This window comes from Podarcis vaucheri (genome assembly GCF_965113315.1).
Source record: "Podarcis vaucheri genome assembly, chromosome: 10".
Lineage (NCBI taxonomy): Eukaryota > Metazoa > Chordata > Lepidosauria > Squamata > Lacertidae > Podarcis > Podarcis vaucheri.
This window is the reverse complement of record NC_138748.1, coordinates 73,350,956-73,368,458: the sequence shown is the minus strand read 5'-3', so window position 1 is coordinate 73,368,458 and position 17,503 is coordinate 73,350,956. Positions and strand designations below refer to the sequence as shown.

General features: G+C 52.6%; 1 protein-coding gene across 11 annotated transcripts in view; it reads left to right on the top strand.

The window, feature by feature from the left end:
* Window positions 1-16,294, top strand: part of SHANK3 (SH3 and multiple ankyrin repeat domains 3) — a 455,788-nt gene extending 439,494 nt beyond the window's left edge. For 7 of the 11 annotated variants that reach the window (XM_082238697.1, XM_082238699.1, XM_082238698.1 and 4 more), the window contains one exon: window positions 12,551-16,294. In XM_082238697.1, coding sequence (XP_082094823.1) covers window positions 12,551-13,094 — 544 coding nt within the window. In that variant the 3' untranslated portion in view covers window positions 13,095-16,294. Of the gene's footprint in view, window positions 1-1,704; window positions 2,310-12,550 lie in introns of all 11 variants that reach the window. The other 4 variants (XR_014223665.1, XR_014223666.1, XM_082238700.1 and 1 more) reach the window with 4 other exon arrangements.
* Window positions 16,295-17,503: the final 1,209 nt, after the last annotated feature.

The following is a 17,503-nucleotide window of genomic DNA, read 5'->3' as shown; positions in this document are numbered from 1 at the left end:
CCCCCAAAAGAGCCTGCAGTGCTGGGGGGGGAGTTTTGGATGTGGTTCCAAGGGCAGCTGGGGGTTCCCCAAAGGGTGCATGAAGATCCATGGGAGCCACAAAGTGCAGACAGCTTTGTTTGGAAAGAGAGGGGGCAGTTAATGGCTGCACCCACAAATTTAGAGAGCTTTATTTTTTTTTAAAAGAATGTGTGCTCCACCCTCTGGAGCAAGAAGGCGCATTGCTGGGATTTTGTTTGGGGGTCCCGCTTCTCCCCCAAAAGACACACACGCTCTTCCTAAAAGAGCAAACTGGTTTTCACAAACACACAAACATCATCTTATCCCAACCAAGCTAAGACCATATCCACTGTGCTTATGTGACGATCACACTGTTGCTCCAGCAGACATGGGGCTGTCACTGCTTTGCATTGAAAGAGAAAGCCGTCCACGTTCGTCCGAAGAAAACATGGCCTGTACAAGCCTCCCGGTCAGGCCTGGGCAACTGCAGAGACTCCAAAAAGCTTCAGAATTCTGTTTCTGGTCTTCATGATTGCAGAGATGATGTGCTTGAATGCAACATTGGCCCTTGCAGATGAAATTCAAGAGCCAGATGGGAGACTAAGAGATGAACTAGAGCAGCCTTTCTCAACCTGTGGGTCCCCAGATGTTGTTGGACTACAACTCCCATCATCCCTAGCTAGCAAAGCCAGAGCTCAGGGATGATGGGAGTTGTAGTCCAACAACATCTGGGGACCCACAGGTGGATAACCGCTGAACTAGAGGGTAAGAGAGGGATTTGGAGGGTAAGCGATGGGTTTCAGGAGCCAGAGCATTGCCAGGAGTGGGGCTCCCAATGGCCTCTAGACTCATGTGCCCCTCTCCCTTTGACCACCAGACAATCAGCACAGCCCTACAAATTCCCACCCAGAAGTCAGTCCCCTTATTCCCAGATTAAGTGCCAAGTCCGGGACCACAAGCTCCATTTTGCAAAGCGGTAAACCTCTCCGTTCACACTTTGCAACTGGTGTGGACCCAATGGGGCATGGAGGCAGCCAGCTTTTTCTTATTGCCGGTTTTTCTTTTGTGGGGAGGTTCCCTTTGGCATCCAAGAACTTTTAGAGATCTTTGCTGTCACTGCGAGAGCTTCGCTGCCCTGCCGGGGAGCATCCCGCGCAATGGTGGAGCTGCAACGATGGCAGGTGCAATCTTAGGATGCGTGGCACATGGGAGGGAGGGTCTGGCAAAGCTCTTCTGGGCTTCCGAGTTGCCCGCTGGCTCTGTGCATTCAAGGAGGTTGGCTTTCGGCCTTTGCTTCCCGAAAGCCCCTTCCTGCTTTCTGGAGAGGGGGCCCTGCTGCTGCTGCTTTCTCCCCAGGGAATAGACGCCACCTCCCACAGTTGATTCTCTCAGGGGCACATGAGCCTTTCGCTCTTCCGACCTCTGGCTCTGCATACAAATGTGCTCTCCAACACTTCTGCACATTCCTGGGGTAAGCAGGTGTCGTGCCAAATTGTGACGCACCCTTCTCATTTCGAGTCCTCTCCCCCTCTCCCAGCCTCTGTCTCTGTTCTCCCCCCCCACTGCCCCCAAACCCTCCCCCCATTTGCTTGACCCCACATCCATGACCCGACCCTGAACCTTCCCCCACCCCCTTGTTTTGCTTTGTCTCTGGCTTTGGCTGTTGAATCCATGCGATGATGAATGTCCCATTTCCTCTAGCAGATGTGACTCAATGAATACCAGGAACTGACCAGAACTGAGCTGCCTCCCAGAATCCTTGGTGCCCCTGGCCTGGATCCCTTGACCATCTTGCTTCCCAAGCGGCTTGACCCCCTGTCCCCCTCCCACTTGGCCGGTTATCCACCGCCCACCCCACCCTGGTGGCAGATCAGCTCCGTCCCCAGAGAGAAAGGCGAGCGGCCTGGGGCGGACAGGCACACCTGAGCAGGTGACCAGTACCAGGGGTGGGAAGTCAGGGTCCAGCCAGCTCTCCACCCCAGCAGCTTTCTCCGCCCAGCCTGTCACAGAGAGGAGGAGGGGGGTGTCTTCGCCATCACCCCTGCCCTCGAAGGCCTTCCTCCTGACCTCACCCACTGGCCCTCCCGTTCCCCAGCCGGCCCCCCGGCCAGGAGGCATGTTGGCTTCTGGGAGCTGCAGCGGCCCCAGCCTGGTTTGTGACCGACGTCTGTTCGTTCTTCTCTGTTGTTCCTGGCGCCTTGGACTGATGCTAACATTTCTCTCATTGCCTCTCTTCCTGCTCTCCCATCTGCATGTCTCCGCTGCTCTGTCTAGAACCGCCTCAGGCCTCAGGAGGGTGGGCAAGTTGTGTAAGTGAGCATGTTCTCATCTCATAGCAACCCCATGTCTTCTGTCCCTCCGTACGTCTGTCTGTGACGCCGCCGCTGCTGCTGCTGCTGCTACTGCTGCTGCTACTTTGTGCAACGGGCTGGGGCTGGGCTTGGGGGCGCCGGGAGGAGGGCGGCGGCAACGCTTGCTGTGCAGTGTGGGTCTGTCCCCTTCCTGCCCCTCTGTGCCCCCTTAGCATGTCTGTCTCCCTGTCTCGTGATGTTCTGTGCCACCGAGTCCCAGGAGGAAGCCCCCGCCAGCCTCCCGAGGGACGCGGAGCGTGGCTGAGGAGAGCTGTTTCCGGTGGGGAGGGAAGCTGGGAACAAGGGGGTCTGGAAGGCAAGTCACCACCAGTGGGTGGTGGGCAGGGGTTCCCCTTCTTTACAAAACCCCACACCCAATTCCCATCTTGAGGAAGACGTTCGACCTCCAACCCATGAGGGGGAGGCAAGCAGGCCCCCCAAACTGCTCTGCATCCTCTTTCTGACATCCAGGAAGGAACTCTGTGGTTTAGAGGACGGTGGGAGTTCAGTAGGGTTGCGTGGACCCTCGCTCCTGTGGCTGTTCCCCTAATAGGGGTGCCGGTGCCCCGCAGGGCTTTCTGACATGCCCTGCAAAGCCTTCCACTTGCCCCTCTGTGGCCACCCAGAGTCCCTGGCCAAGCGTTTTGCCCTCAGGAGCACCTTGGGGGTCTGCCTGTCCCCACCCAAAAGCACCTCTTGTGCTCCAGTTGTGCGAGTGTAGGTGTGTATTCTGGGTGTGTTGTTGCCGCTGTTCCGTGTGTGTGCGTGTGTGTGTGTGTGTGATGTTGATCAGTTGAGCCAACCTGAGGTCCTCCTGCTGCAGGAGGCAGCTCTCAGGAAAGGTGTGCTGTCTCCACACTGTCTTCTTCATGCTCCTCCCACTGCCCAAAGCAGAACCATGAAATTGTGGCCACGAAGCCCTTCTCTGCCATAGGCCACAAACTGGGCCCACTGGTATGGTGCACACAGTTTGTAAGCCAGAAGGTTGTGAGATGTTCATTCTTCTGCTGAGAGCAGTCTTGGAAAGGGCCAGGAGAGGTCGGGCCAAGGTGCTTTATGAGCAGGGCCTGCGGGGGGGTGCTGCCCCCTTGAGCATCCAGGTCATTCAAGACCTCAGCGGACCACCTCTCGGGTCCGTCAAGTGCTGGTCTTCTGCTTCCACCTCAGCCCACCTGAGCTCCACTAAGCAGCTGAGACCCACCTGCCTCAAACCCTGTCCCATCCCTCTGCCCATGCCACCTGGCAACGCTTCCAGGGCTTTCCCCCCAACCTTGCTGTCCATGCTGCTGCAAACATGAGCTCAGGTTGTCCCATGTCCACCACATCCAGTCATGTGTGATCTCGGAACCGCGTCTTGTCTCCATCCCATCCGTGGCTGTGGCAGCACTTTTGCTTGGGGCGAGCGAACGCCCGCTTGGCTGGTGTCTCGGTGCTGAGGCTTCTCATCGGCTGTTTCTTCCACCCACCTGAAAATAGCCCCCTCCCACCCCTGCCCCAGGGCCCTTTCACCTCCAGCAAGCCTGGCTGGGCGAACCTGCCTTGGTCCTGACACTTTCTGCCCTGAGCGCGGAAAGGGAGATGGTATGATGGACGAGCACCCAAGGAGAGCAAAAGGCAGTCCTTAGCATGGATGAGGGCAACCTTAGCATAGTTATCAACTTTTAATAACTCCAGGGAGGTTGAAAAAAGAGGCAAGGGGATGCCCTCTGCTCCTGGAAGTCCCCGTCCACAGTTTCTCTAGGTTCTCCTGAGTCCTTTCCTTCAAACCAAGGCACTTGTGATTAGCACTTGAGGCTCAGTCATCCTCTTCCCCACCCTGATCCCCTGTCCAATGCACACTAGAATCATAGAATCATAGAGTTGGAAGAGACCACAAGGGCCATCGAGTCCAACCCCCTGCCAAGCAGGAAACACCATCAGAGCACTCCTGACATATGGTTGTCAAGCCTCTGCTTAAAGACCCCCAAAGAAGGAGACTCCACCACACTCCTTGGCAGCAAATTCCACTGTCAAACAGCTCTTACTGTCAGGAAGTTCTTCCTAATGTTTAGGTGGAATCTTCTTTCTTGTAGTTTGAATCCATTGCTCCGTGTCCGCTTCTCTGGAGCAGCAGAAAACAACCTTTCTCCCTCCTCTATGTGACATCCTTTTATATATTTGAACATGGCTATCATATCACCCCTTAACCTCCTCTTCTCCAGGCTAAACATGCCCAGCTCCCTTAGCCGTTCCTCATAAGGCATCGTTTCCAGGCCTTTGACCATTTTGGTTGCCCTCCTCTGGACACGTTCCAGTTTGTCAGTGTCCTTCTTCAGTGTCCTTCCTGAAGAGGTCAGCTACCCAGGCTCTGCACTCAGGCTCCAGACCTCATAGATTCATAGAATTGGAAGGGACCCCGAGAGTCATCTAGTCCACCCCCTGCAATGCAGGAATCTCAATTAAAGCATCCATGACAGATGGCACTCAGGAGGAGATCCTTTTTAACCCAACATAAATCTGATTCATTGAGTTGTCTCCATTTTCTCTTGCAAAGAGTCTGTGGAGAATGTTTAAGGTCCAGCTAAGCACTTTTGAGGGATGCAGGTGGCGCTGTGGTCTAAACCACTGAGCCTAAGGCTTGCCAATCAGAAGGTTGGCAGTTCGAATCCCCACCACGGGGTGAGCTCCCGTTGCTTGATCCCTGCTCCTGCCCACCTAGCAGTTCAAAAGCAAGTCAAACTGCAAGTAGATAAATAGGTACCGCTCCGGCGGGAAGGTAAACGGCGTTTCTGTGCGCTGCTCTGGTTCGCCAGAAGCAGCTTAGTCATGCTGGCCACATGACCCAGAAAAACTGTCTGCGGACAAACGTCGGCTCCCTCTGCCTATAGAGCGAGATGAGTGCCGCAACCCCAGAGTCATTCGCAACTGGACTTAATGGTCAGGGGTCCTTTACCTTTTTAAGCACTTTTGACTCTCCCCGATCTGTGTTCCACTGGGAGCATTAAGCACATGCTCAAATGCTTCCCATCGAAGCGGCTGGGACCTGAAAGTGCTTAATTTCCCCCCGATTGTGCTCTCTTATTAAATTCTGTCTAGCGAAAGCAAGGTGGGGGAGATAGAGAGAGAGCACTTAAATGTTTGTGGTTTGAGGATTACGCCTCCCTGGTCCATATTGATCTGTTCAGGATCTAGGGGGAATGAAAATGATGCTCACTTAACTGAAGAGCACTCGGGGTATATCAGATTCCACATTCTGGCTCAGAAAGAGGCACCTAGAAGATTCTCTCCTCCAACCACCATTAACACCTTCAGGCTCCAAGGAAAACTCCCCCCCCCCCAACATCTTGTCTCCATTTGGTCAGCAAGAGCCAGCAAAGATCAAGTGCAAAACCCTTTTTGGCCCTGAAAGCCATTTTGTCCATTTATTTTATTGCATTTCTATCCCACTCTTTCCTCCAAGGAGTTCAAGGTGAAGCATACACAATCCCTCCCTCGCTTAATGACCACAAGACCCCTGTGACTGAGAGGCAGGGGACTGTCCTCCAAATTTGCACCCCCAGCGAGCTTCATGGCCAAGTTGGGATTCGAACTCTGGTCTCTCCCACCACCGGCTCTCGCTTACAGCCGCGTTTCTCTCCCCTGTGACTCTGGGGCTTCCCAGTTCTCTGCCAGCGGTTCTCTGTCCTGACCCCACCTCTCAGTTGGCAAGGCCGGCACAGGGGTTGGGGGTCAGCAGAGTAGATGGGGGTTATAATGGGGATCATTTCCCTAGCACTTGACAGGCCACAAACCACTTAACAATGCTGTGAGTCCTCACAGTTGCCTTCTGAATAGGATGGCTATTGTTTGCATGTTACTGGTGGCAAAGCGGGACTCGGGGAGGGAGAGAGAGAGAGAGAGAGTTGCCCATGGCAATTGCAGCTTACCCGGGGCCTCATCCAAACACAGAAGCCTCTCAAGAGGCCCTTGCACTACCTAGGGTTTCCCAAGGCTTTCTCCTTGGTCAGCATCATTTAAGTAAAGTGTGGGCAGGGGAGATTTAAGAGAAATTCCTGGAGTGAGGTCAAAGCCCTTAAGCTGGGTCCATATTGTTCCAGAGCTGCCTTCACAGTCTTCTTGTATGACAGGCTCAAAAAAATGGGCCACACCTTGTGCCACGGCCAGAATCATAGAATCGTAGACCCCAAGGGTCATTTCGTCCCAACTCCCTGCAATGCAGGAATCTCAGCGAAAGCATCCCTGACAGATGACCATCCAGCCTCTGCTTATAAACCTTCAAGGAAGGAGAGTTCACCACCTCCCGAGAAACATCTATCCACTGCCAAAATACCACTTCCTCTCAGAAAGTTCTTCCTGGTGTTTTGTTGGAACCTTCCTTCTTGTAACTTGAAGCCACTGGCTTGGGTCTTACCCTCCAGAGCAGGAGAAAGCAAATCTCTTCCATCTGACAGCCCTTCAGTTAACTGAAGAGGGCTATGACATCTCTCAGTCTCATCTTTTCCGGGCTAAACATACCCAGCTCCTTCAACCGTTCCTCATCAGGCTTGGTTTCCAGACCCTTGACCATCTTGGTCACCCTCCTCAGCACACGTTCCAGGTTGTCAACATCCTTCTTAAATTGTGGTGCCCAGAATTGGACGCAGTATTCCAGGTGTGGTCTGACCAAGGCAGAATAGAGTGGGGCTGTTACTTTCCTTTGACCTGGACGCTAGACTTCTGTGGATGCAGCCTAGAAAATGGTGCCCTCCAATGGCCAGTGTAGTCCACAGGAGGCCACCAACCTGGACGGCTTTAAAAAAGGATCAGACAAATTCATGCAGGAGAAGACTATCCAGGGCTGCTAGCCATGCTGACCACATTCCACCTCCACAGTTGGAGACAGCAATGCTTCTGAATAGCAATTGTTGGGAAAGTCAGGATGAGTCCTTGTGCTCTGATCCTGCTTGGTGGCCACTGTGAAAACAGGGTGGTGGGCCCCATGGGCCTTTGGCCTGATCCTGAAGTCTCTTCTTATGTTCTTGCAACATCAAGAAGGTCCCATGTTGGCTGTCCCTGTGCTGTGGACCACCCCACCATGGGTCACTCCTGCCAACGAAGCCAATCCCAAGATTAGAAGCACGTGATCCTGACACTCCCTGCAGCTCTGGAAGAACAGGTCCTTCTCCTGCCCAGTGGCCAATTCAAATGGACTCTCAGCGGAGCTTGTATTCTGAGAGGACAGCATGGCAGGTGCTGGCTGGATGCTACACCATCTGCCCTGGTCACTTGTTCAGCATGCGTGGAGATGCGTGAGGAAATGAATCCCCTCTTTGGGCACTGAGCTGGTCACACAGCCCACCCGTGAAAAGAAGGACCACGCTGCTGTAAGGCTCCCTCCGAACGCATCCCATGGCGTCTGCTGAACTGCTGCATGCCCAGGGCAGTTCCTGGCTGCCAGGATCAGTCTCCAACTCAGGCCGTTGTAAAAAGCAACAAGTTCTTAGACTTTCTGTGCCAATACAATGCACAGGTAGTTTCGATGCAAAGGGGTTTTAAATAATTGTTAGTGTTTGCAAGCAGAAAGTCAGACAGTCCACTTTAATCCTTGGCTATCCCAGAATAAGTTGTCTTGAAGTGGCTGCCAAGATTATTGGTGGTTCAGTGGTAGAATTCTTGCCTGTCACACGGGAGGCCTGGGTTTGATTCCCGGCCAATACAACTTGCATTTTGGGACGTGGGTGGCACTGTGGGTTAAACCACAGAGCCTAGGACTTGCCGATCAGGTCAGCGGTTCGAATCCCTGCGACAGGATGAGCTCCTGTTGCTCAGTCCCTGCTCCTGCCCACCTAGCAGTCTGAAAGCATGTCAAAGTGCAAGTAAATAAATAGGTACTGCTCTGGCAGGTAGGAAAACGGTGTTTCCGTGCGCTGCTCTGGTTCGCCAGAAGCGGCTTAGTCCTGCTGGCCACATGACCCGAAAGCTGTACGCCGGCTCCCTCGGCCAGTAAAGCGAGATGAGCGCCGCAACCCCAGAGTCGTCCGCGACTGGACCTAATGGTCAGGGGTCCCTTTACCTTTACCTAATAACATAACAGCTGGATCATGCCAATGACCCAGCTCTTCTTTCTTTCCTGCACTTGACTTGAAGAGTACAGGGCCTTCCTGCCTTCATGGCACAGCTTCTGAGAAACGTTTGCAGGTTTTCAAGAGTTTTTCCGGGAGGGGTTTTGTTGCTGGGCTGCTCTTAGAGTAGAACAGCTAGAAGAGGCCAAGCAGGTAGATCGCGAAATGCAAAACTGGGAGATTAAAAATGCTACGACACATAGTTCCCACTGGTCAAGCCTCATAAGGTAGGGTAAAGGGCTGACCTCAGGGCTCTCTCTCGGGTCCTCAAGAGCCAGCTCTTGCTGGATTTCAGCCCCATGAAGAAGCCGTATGAATGGAATGCTTTCCACATTCATCCATCTCCATCCATGCACACCACATATCCCAAAGCATCTGCCTTAGGCTTCAGTCATAGAATTGTTGAGTTGGGGGAATCTCCCTAAGGGTCATCTAATCCAACCCCCTGCAATGCGGTAATTCCAAAGAGAGAATCTCTGAGGGATGGCCATCCAACTGCTGCTTTGAAACCTTCCAAGAAAGGAGAGACCACCACCGTCCAAGGGAGTTCAGAGTCTCCTTCCTTGTAACTTGAAGCTATGAGTTTGGGTCCTACCCTCCTGAGCAGGAGAAAACAAGCCTGCTCCCATCTTCCATGGGAGTATTCCTTGAGGTATTTGAAGATGACTCTCATATCTCCCCACAGCCTCCTCTTTTTCCAGGCTCAACATACCCAACTCCCTCAACCGTTCATCATAAGGCTTCGTTTCCAGAGCCTTAGTCATCTTGGCTGCCCTCCTCTGCACACATTCCAGCTTAATAATATCTTTAAATTGTGGTGCCCAGAATTGGACACAGTATTCCAGGTGTGATCTGACTAAGGCAGGATAGAGCAGTCCTATCACTTTCTTGACCTGGACACTATATTTCTGTGGATGCAACCTAGATTATTATTTTTAATATTATTATTAATTTACTGCTGCACCACACTGTTGACTCATGTGAAGCTTGTGGTCTACTAACATCCCTAGATCCTTTTCACATGTACTTCTATGGTGCTTAAAGCATCACCCATTCCCTTCCCTTCGCCAGGAAATGAAGCGTTGGCTGAAGCTCCCCAACTAACACTTGCCTTTGTTCCCACTTTCATGCCTGTGGCCACCATTTGCCCTCCCCACTCCACACCCCAGAGGAACCCCAATGACCACCAGGATTGAGCTCTTAAGACAAGTCCCCAGGCTTCCATCCCACTTCAGCCCCGATCCCTAAGCTGGGGAGGAAGCCTGGCCTAGAGGCAAGTGGCCCTTTCACCCTTCCTTTCCCAGGGTTCGGCAGGGGCTCTCAGCAGCGGGCAGTAATGCAGATTAGCAACAGAAGGTGTTGGTGCAACGAGGGGGTTGATTCAACCTTTGGGAATGTGGCGGTGGCCCCAGCCTTTCTCTTAGCCTGTGGGGCATGGGCTGTAGCCTGAAGACAAGAGGTCCTCTCCCGAGATGAGAGCATGTGAAGGAGCTGTGCTCTCAGAGAGTGGCAGGCGTGTCCCTTGCAATCTCAGAAACCCAGCCCTCGTTCCTCCACCAAGCAGCACCACTCCCTGTCCCAGGGGTTTTTGTGGGCTCTCTGTGCCCTCCCACATCCACTCAGGAGGCAGGGCCAGCATCATAAGTGGTCCTTGAATCTGCTTTGCCGGATTCCTTTTGGACTGAGACAGATCAACTCACCATCTGACACTTTAGCGGCTGCTTGTGGCCTTTTGCTTGACGTATGCACAGACACAGACCCTGAAGCTGAATGGCTCGGCTGAATTACTGATCTTCTTTTTGGAGAGTCTTTGACATTGACAGGGGAGGCTAGTAGCCACTGGTAGCCCCCCTCCATGAATTTGCCCAATTCTCTTCTGAAGCTGCCTAAGGTGGTGGCCATCACTAAGTCCTGTTGGGATGAGTCCCATAGTTCAGCCAGGTACTGAGTAAATAAGTGGCTCATTCAGTCAGTACTGAATCTCCCAGCACTGAGCTTCATTTGATGGTCACACGTTATAGGGTTATGAGATGGTGAAAAGCGTCTCCACATCTTGCAAAATCATGCACACCACTCTCTTGCCTCCACTTAACTTTTTCCTCAGCTAAAAATTCCTGAACGCTGCAACTTTTCCTCTTGGGAGAGTTGCTCCATTCCAACTCCACAATGTCCTTTTTGCATTTAGAGGGCCAAAACTCTGCACAGTATTCCAAGTGCGGACACTTCACAAATTTGTACAATGGCATATGACATTGGCAGTTTTAGGTTTGGTTCCAGAGAGCCAGTGTGGTGTAGTGGTTAAAAGCGGTGCACTCGTAATCTGGTGAACCGGGTTCGCTTCCCCGCTCCTCCAAATGCAGCTGCTGGGTGGCCTTGGGCTACTCACACTTCTCTGAAGTCTCTCAGCCTCACTCACCTCACAGAGTGTTTGTTGTGGGGGAGGGAGGGAAAGGAGAATGTTAGCCACTTTGAGACTCCTTCGGGTAGTGATAAAGCGGGATATCAAATCCAAACTCTTCTTCTTTCTAGCGATCCCTAGCATGGAATCCACCTTTTTCGCAGTGTGTTCATTGAGCTCTCCGCTGTGGCCCCAAGGCCTCATTTCTGGCCAAACACCTCCAGCTCAGACCCCATTTGTGTGTCCCAGCCCCTTTTTGTTTGAACAATTCAGGGTCATTAGCAAACTTGACCGCCTCACTTCTCCTATGTCATTTATGAACAAGTTAAAATGCACAGGTCCCAACACCGATCCTTGGGCGACGCCATGTCCTACTTCTCTCCATTTGGAGAACAGTCCATTTATTCCGACTCTCTGCTTCCTGCAACTTAACCAATTCCACAAGCAGACCTCTCCTCTTATTCCTTGACTGCCAAGCTTACTCAGGAGTCTTTTGTCAAAAGCATTTTGAAAATCCAAGTCCTCTATGTCCAGCGAACCACCTTTGTCTAAACACTCCTTGACAAACTATTCTGAAAGGTTAATGAGACAGCATTTGTTCTGCTTCAGCAAAGCTTGCTCTTATCAATGCTTGGTAATTCTGCCTTTCATAATGCTTTCTATCATTCTTTTCGGGAACAAAACGAACTGGACAGTCATTTCCCAGCCCCCCTAGATCCTGTTTGTTTGGGGTTTTTTAAAAATGTTACAGGGGTCAATCTTTGTAACAAGCAACATACTTTTTTTTCTTAGAAAACCAGCAATTACACTTTGGGGGGGATAGCAGAAAAGCAAGGAGGGCTCTCCCTTGTCCAAATCACATTTCCTTGAAGATGCGCCCCCTGTGCAAATCTCTGCTGCATGTCAGACTCCTCAGAGATAATAATAATAATAATAATAATAATAATAATAATTTTATTTATATCCCGCCCTCCCCAGCCGAAGCCGGGCTCAGAGCAACAATAAAAGTAACACAGCATTCTAAAATCAATTCAGAATCAAATCAATGGCAACCATTGGGCTAGAGTTCTATGAGGATTACTGAAGGAGAGAGGAGGTCAGGCTGTGCTTTGGCCAAAGGCTGGTGGAACAGCTCTGTCTTGCAGGCCCTGCGGAAAGATGTCAAGTCCCGCAGGGCCCTAGTCTCTTGTGGCAGAGCGTTCCACCAGATCGGGGCCACGGCTGAAAAAGCCCTGGCTCTGGTTGAGGCCAGCCTAACCTCCCTGTGGCCCGGGACCTCCAAGATGTTTTTGTTTGAAGACCGTAAGGTCCTCCGTGGGACATACCAGGAGATGCAGATGCCCTAGTCATGATAGACTTTCTGCTTTGGGCATGTCCAGGACCTCTTGATCTCTGGGCAGATTTGGGGGCTAGCAGGAGGAGATTCCTTGAACCACCCTAGGAAAGGCCAGCAATTCAGAGACAAGAGGTGCACATTCTAGAGAACTACCTGAGAGGTTTGTCTCTGTGACTGGACAAGAAGAGAGTCTGAAGCCTCTGGGTTGAGGTAGCATCAGCTGTGGGCTCTGCAGAACCACAACCACCCTACTCTCCTGTGTAGATTGTGTGCTTGTGTGTGTGTGTCTGTGTGTGTTCTGGTGTCTGAGGACTTCTCCCTCACCACTGCTTTCTCTCTGTTTCTCTCTCTGTGTGTGTGTCTGTCCCATTCTCTCTCTCTGCAGACTTTTCAGTAGTCTAGGAGAATTGAGCACCATTTCGCAGCGCAGCTCGGGCACCACTTACACCGTCCGTCCCGGCAGCCGCTACCCTGTGACCCGCCGCACCCCCAGCCCGGTAAAGCCCACCCTGGATAGGACAGACCCGCTGAGCTCCGTGCGTCCCTACGGGCTCACCCCGCCCACCATCCTCAAATCTTCCAGCCTCTCCATCCCGCACGAACCCAAGGAGGTGCGCTTTGTGGTGAGGAGCGTCAGCGCCCGGAGCCGGTCCCCGTCCCCCTCGCCTTCCTCGGGGGGGCCCCTGCACGCCCTCCACCCGCCTCGGCCCTTCATGCAGAAGCCCCTCCAGCTGTGGAACAAGTACGACGTCGGGGACTGGCTGGAGAGCATCAACCTGGTGGAACACCGGGACAAATTTGAGGACAACGAGATCGAGGGCACCCACCTGCCGGCCCTGACCAAGGAGGATTTTGTGGAGCTGGGGGTGACGCGGGTCGGGCACCGCATGAACATTGAGCGGGCGCTCAAGCAGCTGGTGGACAGCTGACCGTCCCGGGCGGCGATGCTGGCCTCCTCCGCCGGGGCCGACTCCCTAGAGGGTGGGGTGGGGCATTTCTACCACTAGACTAGCAAACAGGAACCAAATGGCTTCTATTCTACTCTGGCCACTGCACTGAAGGGCGGGGAACTGGTGAGCGCCGACTCTCTCTTTCCCTCTCTCTCTCGACACCCCAGGGGTGGGCTGGGGTCCCTGGCATCCGTGCAATCAGAGCCACGATGCCTCAGGGAGCAGGAATGTTGCATGAAGATGCCCGGCCCTTTTGTTGGGCAGGGTGTGAAGCCTGGGCTGTACGTCGCTTGATGCACCTTTGCCCAAGAGAGTTGCTGCAGGACGGGCTGTTATGGGGGGGGCAGGAAGGGGTGCTCCTCCTGAGATTTTGCACCCATGTGGAGCATGCTGGCCTAGGCTGGCAGGCAGGTGGCACAGAGGAGGAGGAAGAGGGCTATTTAGCAGGACAGGAACCCATCAGTTTAGGTTCACTGGGTTGAGGCGGGCGGAGATGGTGTCCCAGAAGAGCTCTCCGCTAGTGGCTCTGGGGTGGCTTCACTGGCCATTCCAGAGGTCAGCTGCCAGCTTGGAGGCATCTTCATGGCCAGGTGTGCATCTTGCAGGTACCGATAGACCATCATCAGTGGCTGATGATTCCTGGGAAGCTGAGCAGAGCGCTGGAGCTCTTGCTGGACAGCAGCTTCTGAGCAGGGACAGAGCTGGGACAGGCCCAAGGCGCACTCTCGGGGCATTGTCCTGGTCACCAGGAATCCTGTTGGGAAGGGCAGGAAAGGAGACCTTTGCCCTAGGCTGAGTCAGCAGGCCTTCCCCCCCCCACGCAACATGCATACATATTGCCCCCAGGAGGGTCATCTCATTGCCAGGAAGACCAGAAGATTGATGTACCCGGGGAGGGAGGGAGGGAGGGAGGGAGAGAGAGAGAGAGAGCGCGAGCGCAACACTCACACAGAGAGAGAGTTGAGAAGGACCTGCCTTTTTGAGGACTCTGTTCCTTTTGCCCTGGGGAGAGGGGGACTGAGGTCGCATGGATAGGAAAGCATGTTTGGGGGATCCGAGGGAGGCAAGTGGGGAACCCAGCAGCTCCTGCTTTGCCAACGTTCGTGGGGGAGGGGGGGAGGTCACGTTTTCTCTGGGGGGTTGTCGTGGGGACGCGTCGAAGGGAGTCTCTATAATCTCTGTGCATTTCCATAGATCTGCTGGTGATCCAAGCGAGGAGATGCCAACGCCAGGGGATCTCGCCCCCTCCGTCCTGGTCACTCATCTTTTGCATCTTTTTAATCAGCTATATATTTGAAAAGGAAAAAAAAAAAGAACAAATATCTATATATCTATATCTCTATAGCCACCTTGTTTTGTTATGGTTTACTAAAGCTATATCTTGCTAGAGGAGGAGGGGCCCTCGCTGCTCCTTCCTGCGACACTTATGGGAGTTTTTAGTGACTGACAATGAATGTGAAGAAGAAGAAGAAGAGAGAGAGAGTCTTTTTAAAAGCTCCTTTCAGGCGCTCTGAATTTTAAAGAATTGCCGGGGGTGGGGTGGGGGTGGGGTGATTAAAAAAAAAGACAACTTTGCACTTGGTTTTGGGGACACACCAAGTCTTCCATTCTTGCTGGGCAGAGCTGCAGGGCTGGTCCTGGGGAGTGGCCACACACACCCCAAAAAATGCCCCTGCCAATCTGTTCTTTGCTGGGGGGAGATAGATACACCTAACCCTTTAGCATCTCCTTCAAAGTGCCCTGGAAGTCCCCGCTGTGGAGGCGGGGAAAGTCTGAGGTGGAGCCGCACCTTTAGGAAAAGCGATTAGGCTGTGGGTGGTCGCAAAGCCCCTTCCCCAAAAAATCCAGGCCCAGGTGCTGGAGGAGGCAGCAAAGGGAAGCCCTCTGAACTGGGGCCAGGTAGGAGGATTACTCTACCTATATCGAAACACCCTGGCCATCTGGGGATGGCACCAACCCTCTTGTTGGTCTTCTAGTGAAGACTGCAAACCAGGGGGATGGCACAGTCGAAACGAGGGGTTGTTGCCACCTGTGCAACTGGGTGCCTCTTATTGGTCCTTATGCACTCTGTCTGGCCCTAACGAGGTGCAACTCTGCTCCCACCTAGAGGCGAGGCTTCCCTGAGCTGCCTTCCTCCAGCACACTGAGCTTGGAGGGGGACCCCACAGTTTTTTGCTGGCGGCACACTTTTCATACTGCCTTCCCTCTTTGGGGCCTAGGAAGAGGGGAGGAGGAAGTGGGTAGCTCTTTAACCAGAGGAAGCCCACTCCCCCAGAGGCGCTTCTGCTCCACCCGTGGGTGCTGATCTCCATGTCCTTTATCATTCCACCGTGGCTGTATGCAGGCCCTTTTCCAACCCGTGCGCCAAATGGCCCAGTCCATGCAAGAATGGTTGGGAATGGTTCCCCTCCAAAGAGGGTATGGGGCTTTGGGAAGCAGACTGCCAACCCCCGTGTCAGTTTCCTCTGTAAAAGGCATTACTTCTTCTGGTGCTAGAGGGGAGGAGAAGAGAAATCCTCGCCAACCCTCAACCATCTCTGAACTTTTCTGAGTTTATTTCAGTAGAGGAGTGAGCAAGCTGTCAGAGAGCTGGCCGGTCTCCTCACCCCAGGGCATCCTCGCTTGCAAACTGCTCCTGCTGCTGGGCGAGGATGGAGTTGCTGTTCCAAGTTGTCTCTGTAGTCAAGGCTTAGGGCAGAGCCTGAGGGGCTGGGGACTTCTCCCTCTGCCCTTTCAGAGCAGGGCACTACCACTTGGGATTCAATACTTGCCTAGTAAAAGACAGTACCAAGTAGAACTGCTAATTTCTCTGGTGGGGAGGTCTGTGTGTGCGAGGGCAGGAGGAACCAACTCAACATCAGGAAGGAGGTCAACAGGTATTTGCACCTGTGTGGACTTCCGTGCCATAGAGCTCTTAAAAGCACAGGAGCCTCTTCTGAGCTTCAAGGGGGCTGTCAATTCTACTCGTAGTGGCCCTTGCACAGTGATTGCCCCTTCACTGCCTCCATAGCCATGATGGGAGGGAAGGCATTCGACTCACTTGAATGGGCAATGTGAATTGCACACTCTAGCTCGCTTCCTCCCTCTCACTCACACACTTTTTCACAATAGTGGGAAGTTAGGAAGATGGAACAATTGTGCTCCATCCAAAATTTCGAACCTTTCTAAACCAAATGAAACCCAACTTGCCAATGGAATATATCGTAACACAGAACAGTTTGACTTAACACAGGTGGTGGTCCCCCCCCCCCACTCCTGCTGCCACCACCCCATTTCTCAAAGTTATGTGTGGGCTTTTTTTGTCTGTGTTTGCCTTAGCTACACATTTCACTTTTTCACATCTGATTTCTGAAGAGCACATTTAAGAAAAGGGAATATGAATTGACCTGGTATATCTGTAATCCTTCCAAGCTTGTTCCTAGACTGTAACCTGTCTTACACACCTGCTATAAGCTGAATCATGCCTTCTGCTACCCACAGCATTATCTGAGCACAGATCATAAGCACCATCTTGGCACATCATGCTCCATCACCCTAGTGCTGAATAGTTGGGCGTTTATAGCACCATCTTCTCTGTGGGTATCGAGAAGCAAATCCCACTGTGTTCATTAGAGCTTACTCCATGGTGTGTTTAGGATCGCGGACTTAGTCCGGTGTCAGTTTCTCCTTTTCAAACAACAGGACATTGGGCTATGAAATGTGAAGCCACATCACCCAGCACTGAGAACTACCAGCCCACAAAGCACCAGGTCAGTGTTGCCATCTCTGTCAATCCATAATCTTGACAACTGACGCCCTACTTTGTTTGGAGTAAAACAGAAGTTTGGAAGAGAATTGGAGTAATTCATGTAGGAAGATAAGGCTATTGGTCGCTTGTAGTCATTATGGCTCTGCTCTGCTCCTGCAGTTGGAAGCAGCAATGTTTCTGGACACCGTTTGCTGGAAACCATGGGAGGGGAGAGCGCTCTTGTGTTCTGCCCCTGCTTTTGGGCTTGCCAATGGGGCATCTTGGTGGCCACTGTGAGAACAGGATGCTGGACTAAATGGGCTAATTGCCTAATCTGACAGGGCTCATCTTCCATTCTTACAATCTAGGCAGGAGAGAGTTCCACAAACAGGGCATTGCAAGGTGGCCCTGATCCAAGGCTTGGCCAACGTCACCTCTGATGTTGCTAAAACCTAGAACAATTTTGTTGTGGAGAGTCCTAACCTGGTGCTGTCCAGAGGCCCTGGACTCTAACTTGGCATCCTATGGCATCACTGGCGGGTCTAGTTGTACTCCAAAACATCTGGAAACACAAGGATAAAGAAGGCTGCCATAAAGCACAAGCATACGTTGTGTTCCAACATCCCACCATCATATATTGTTTTCTGGTGCTGCCACTACC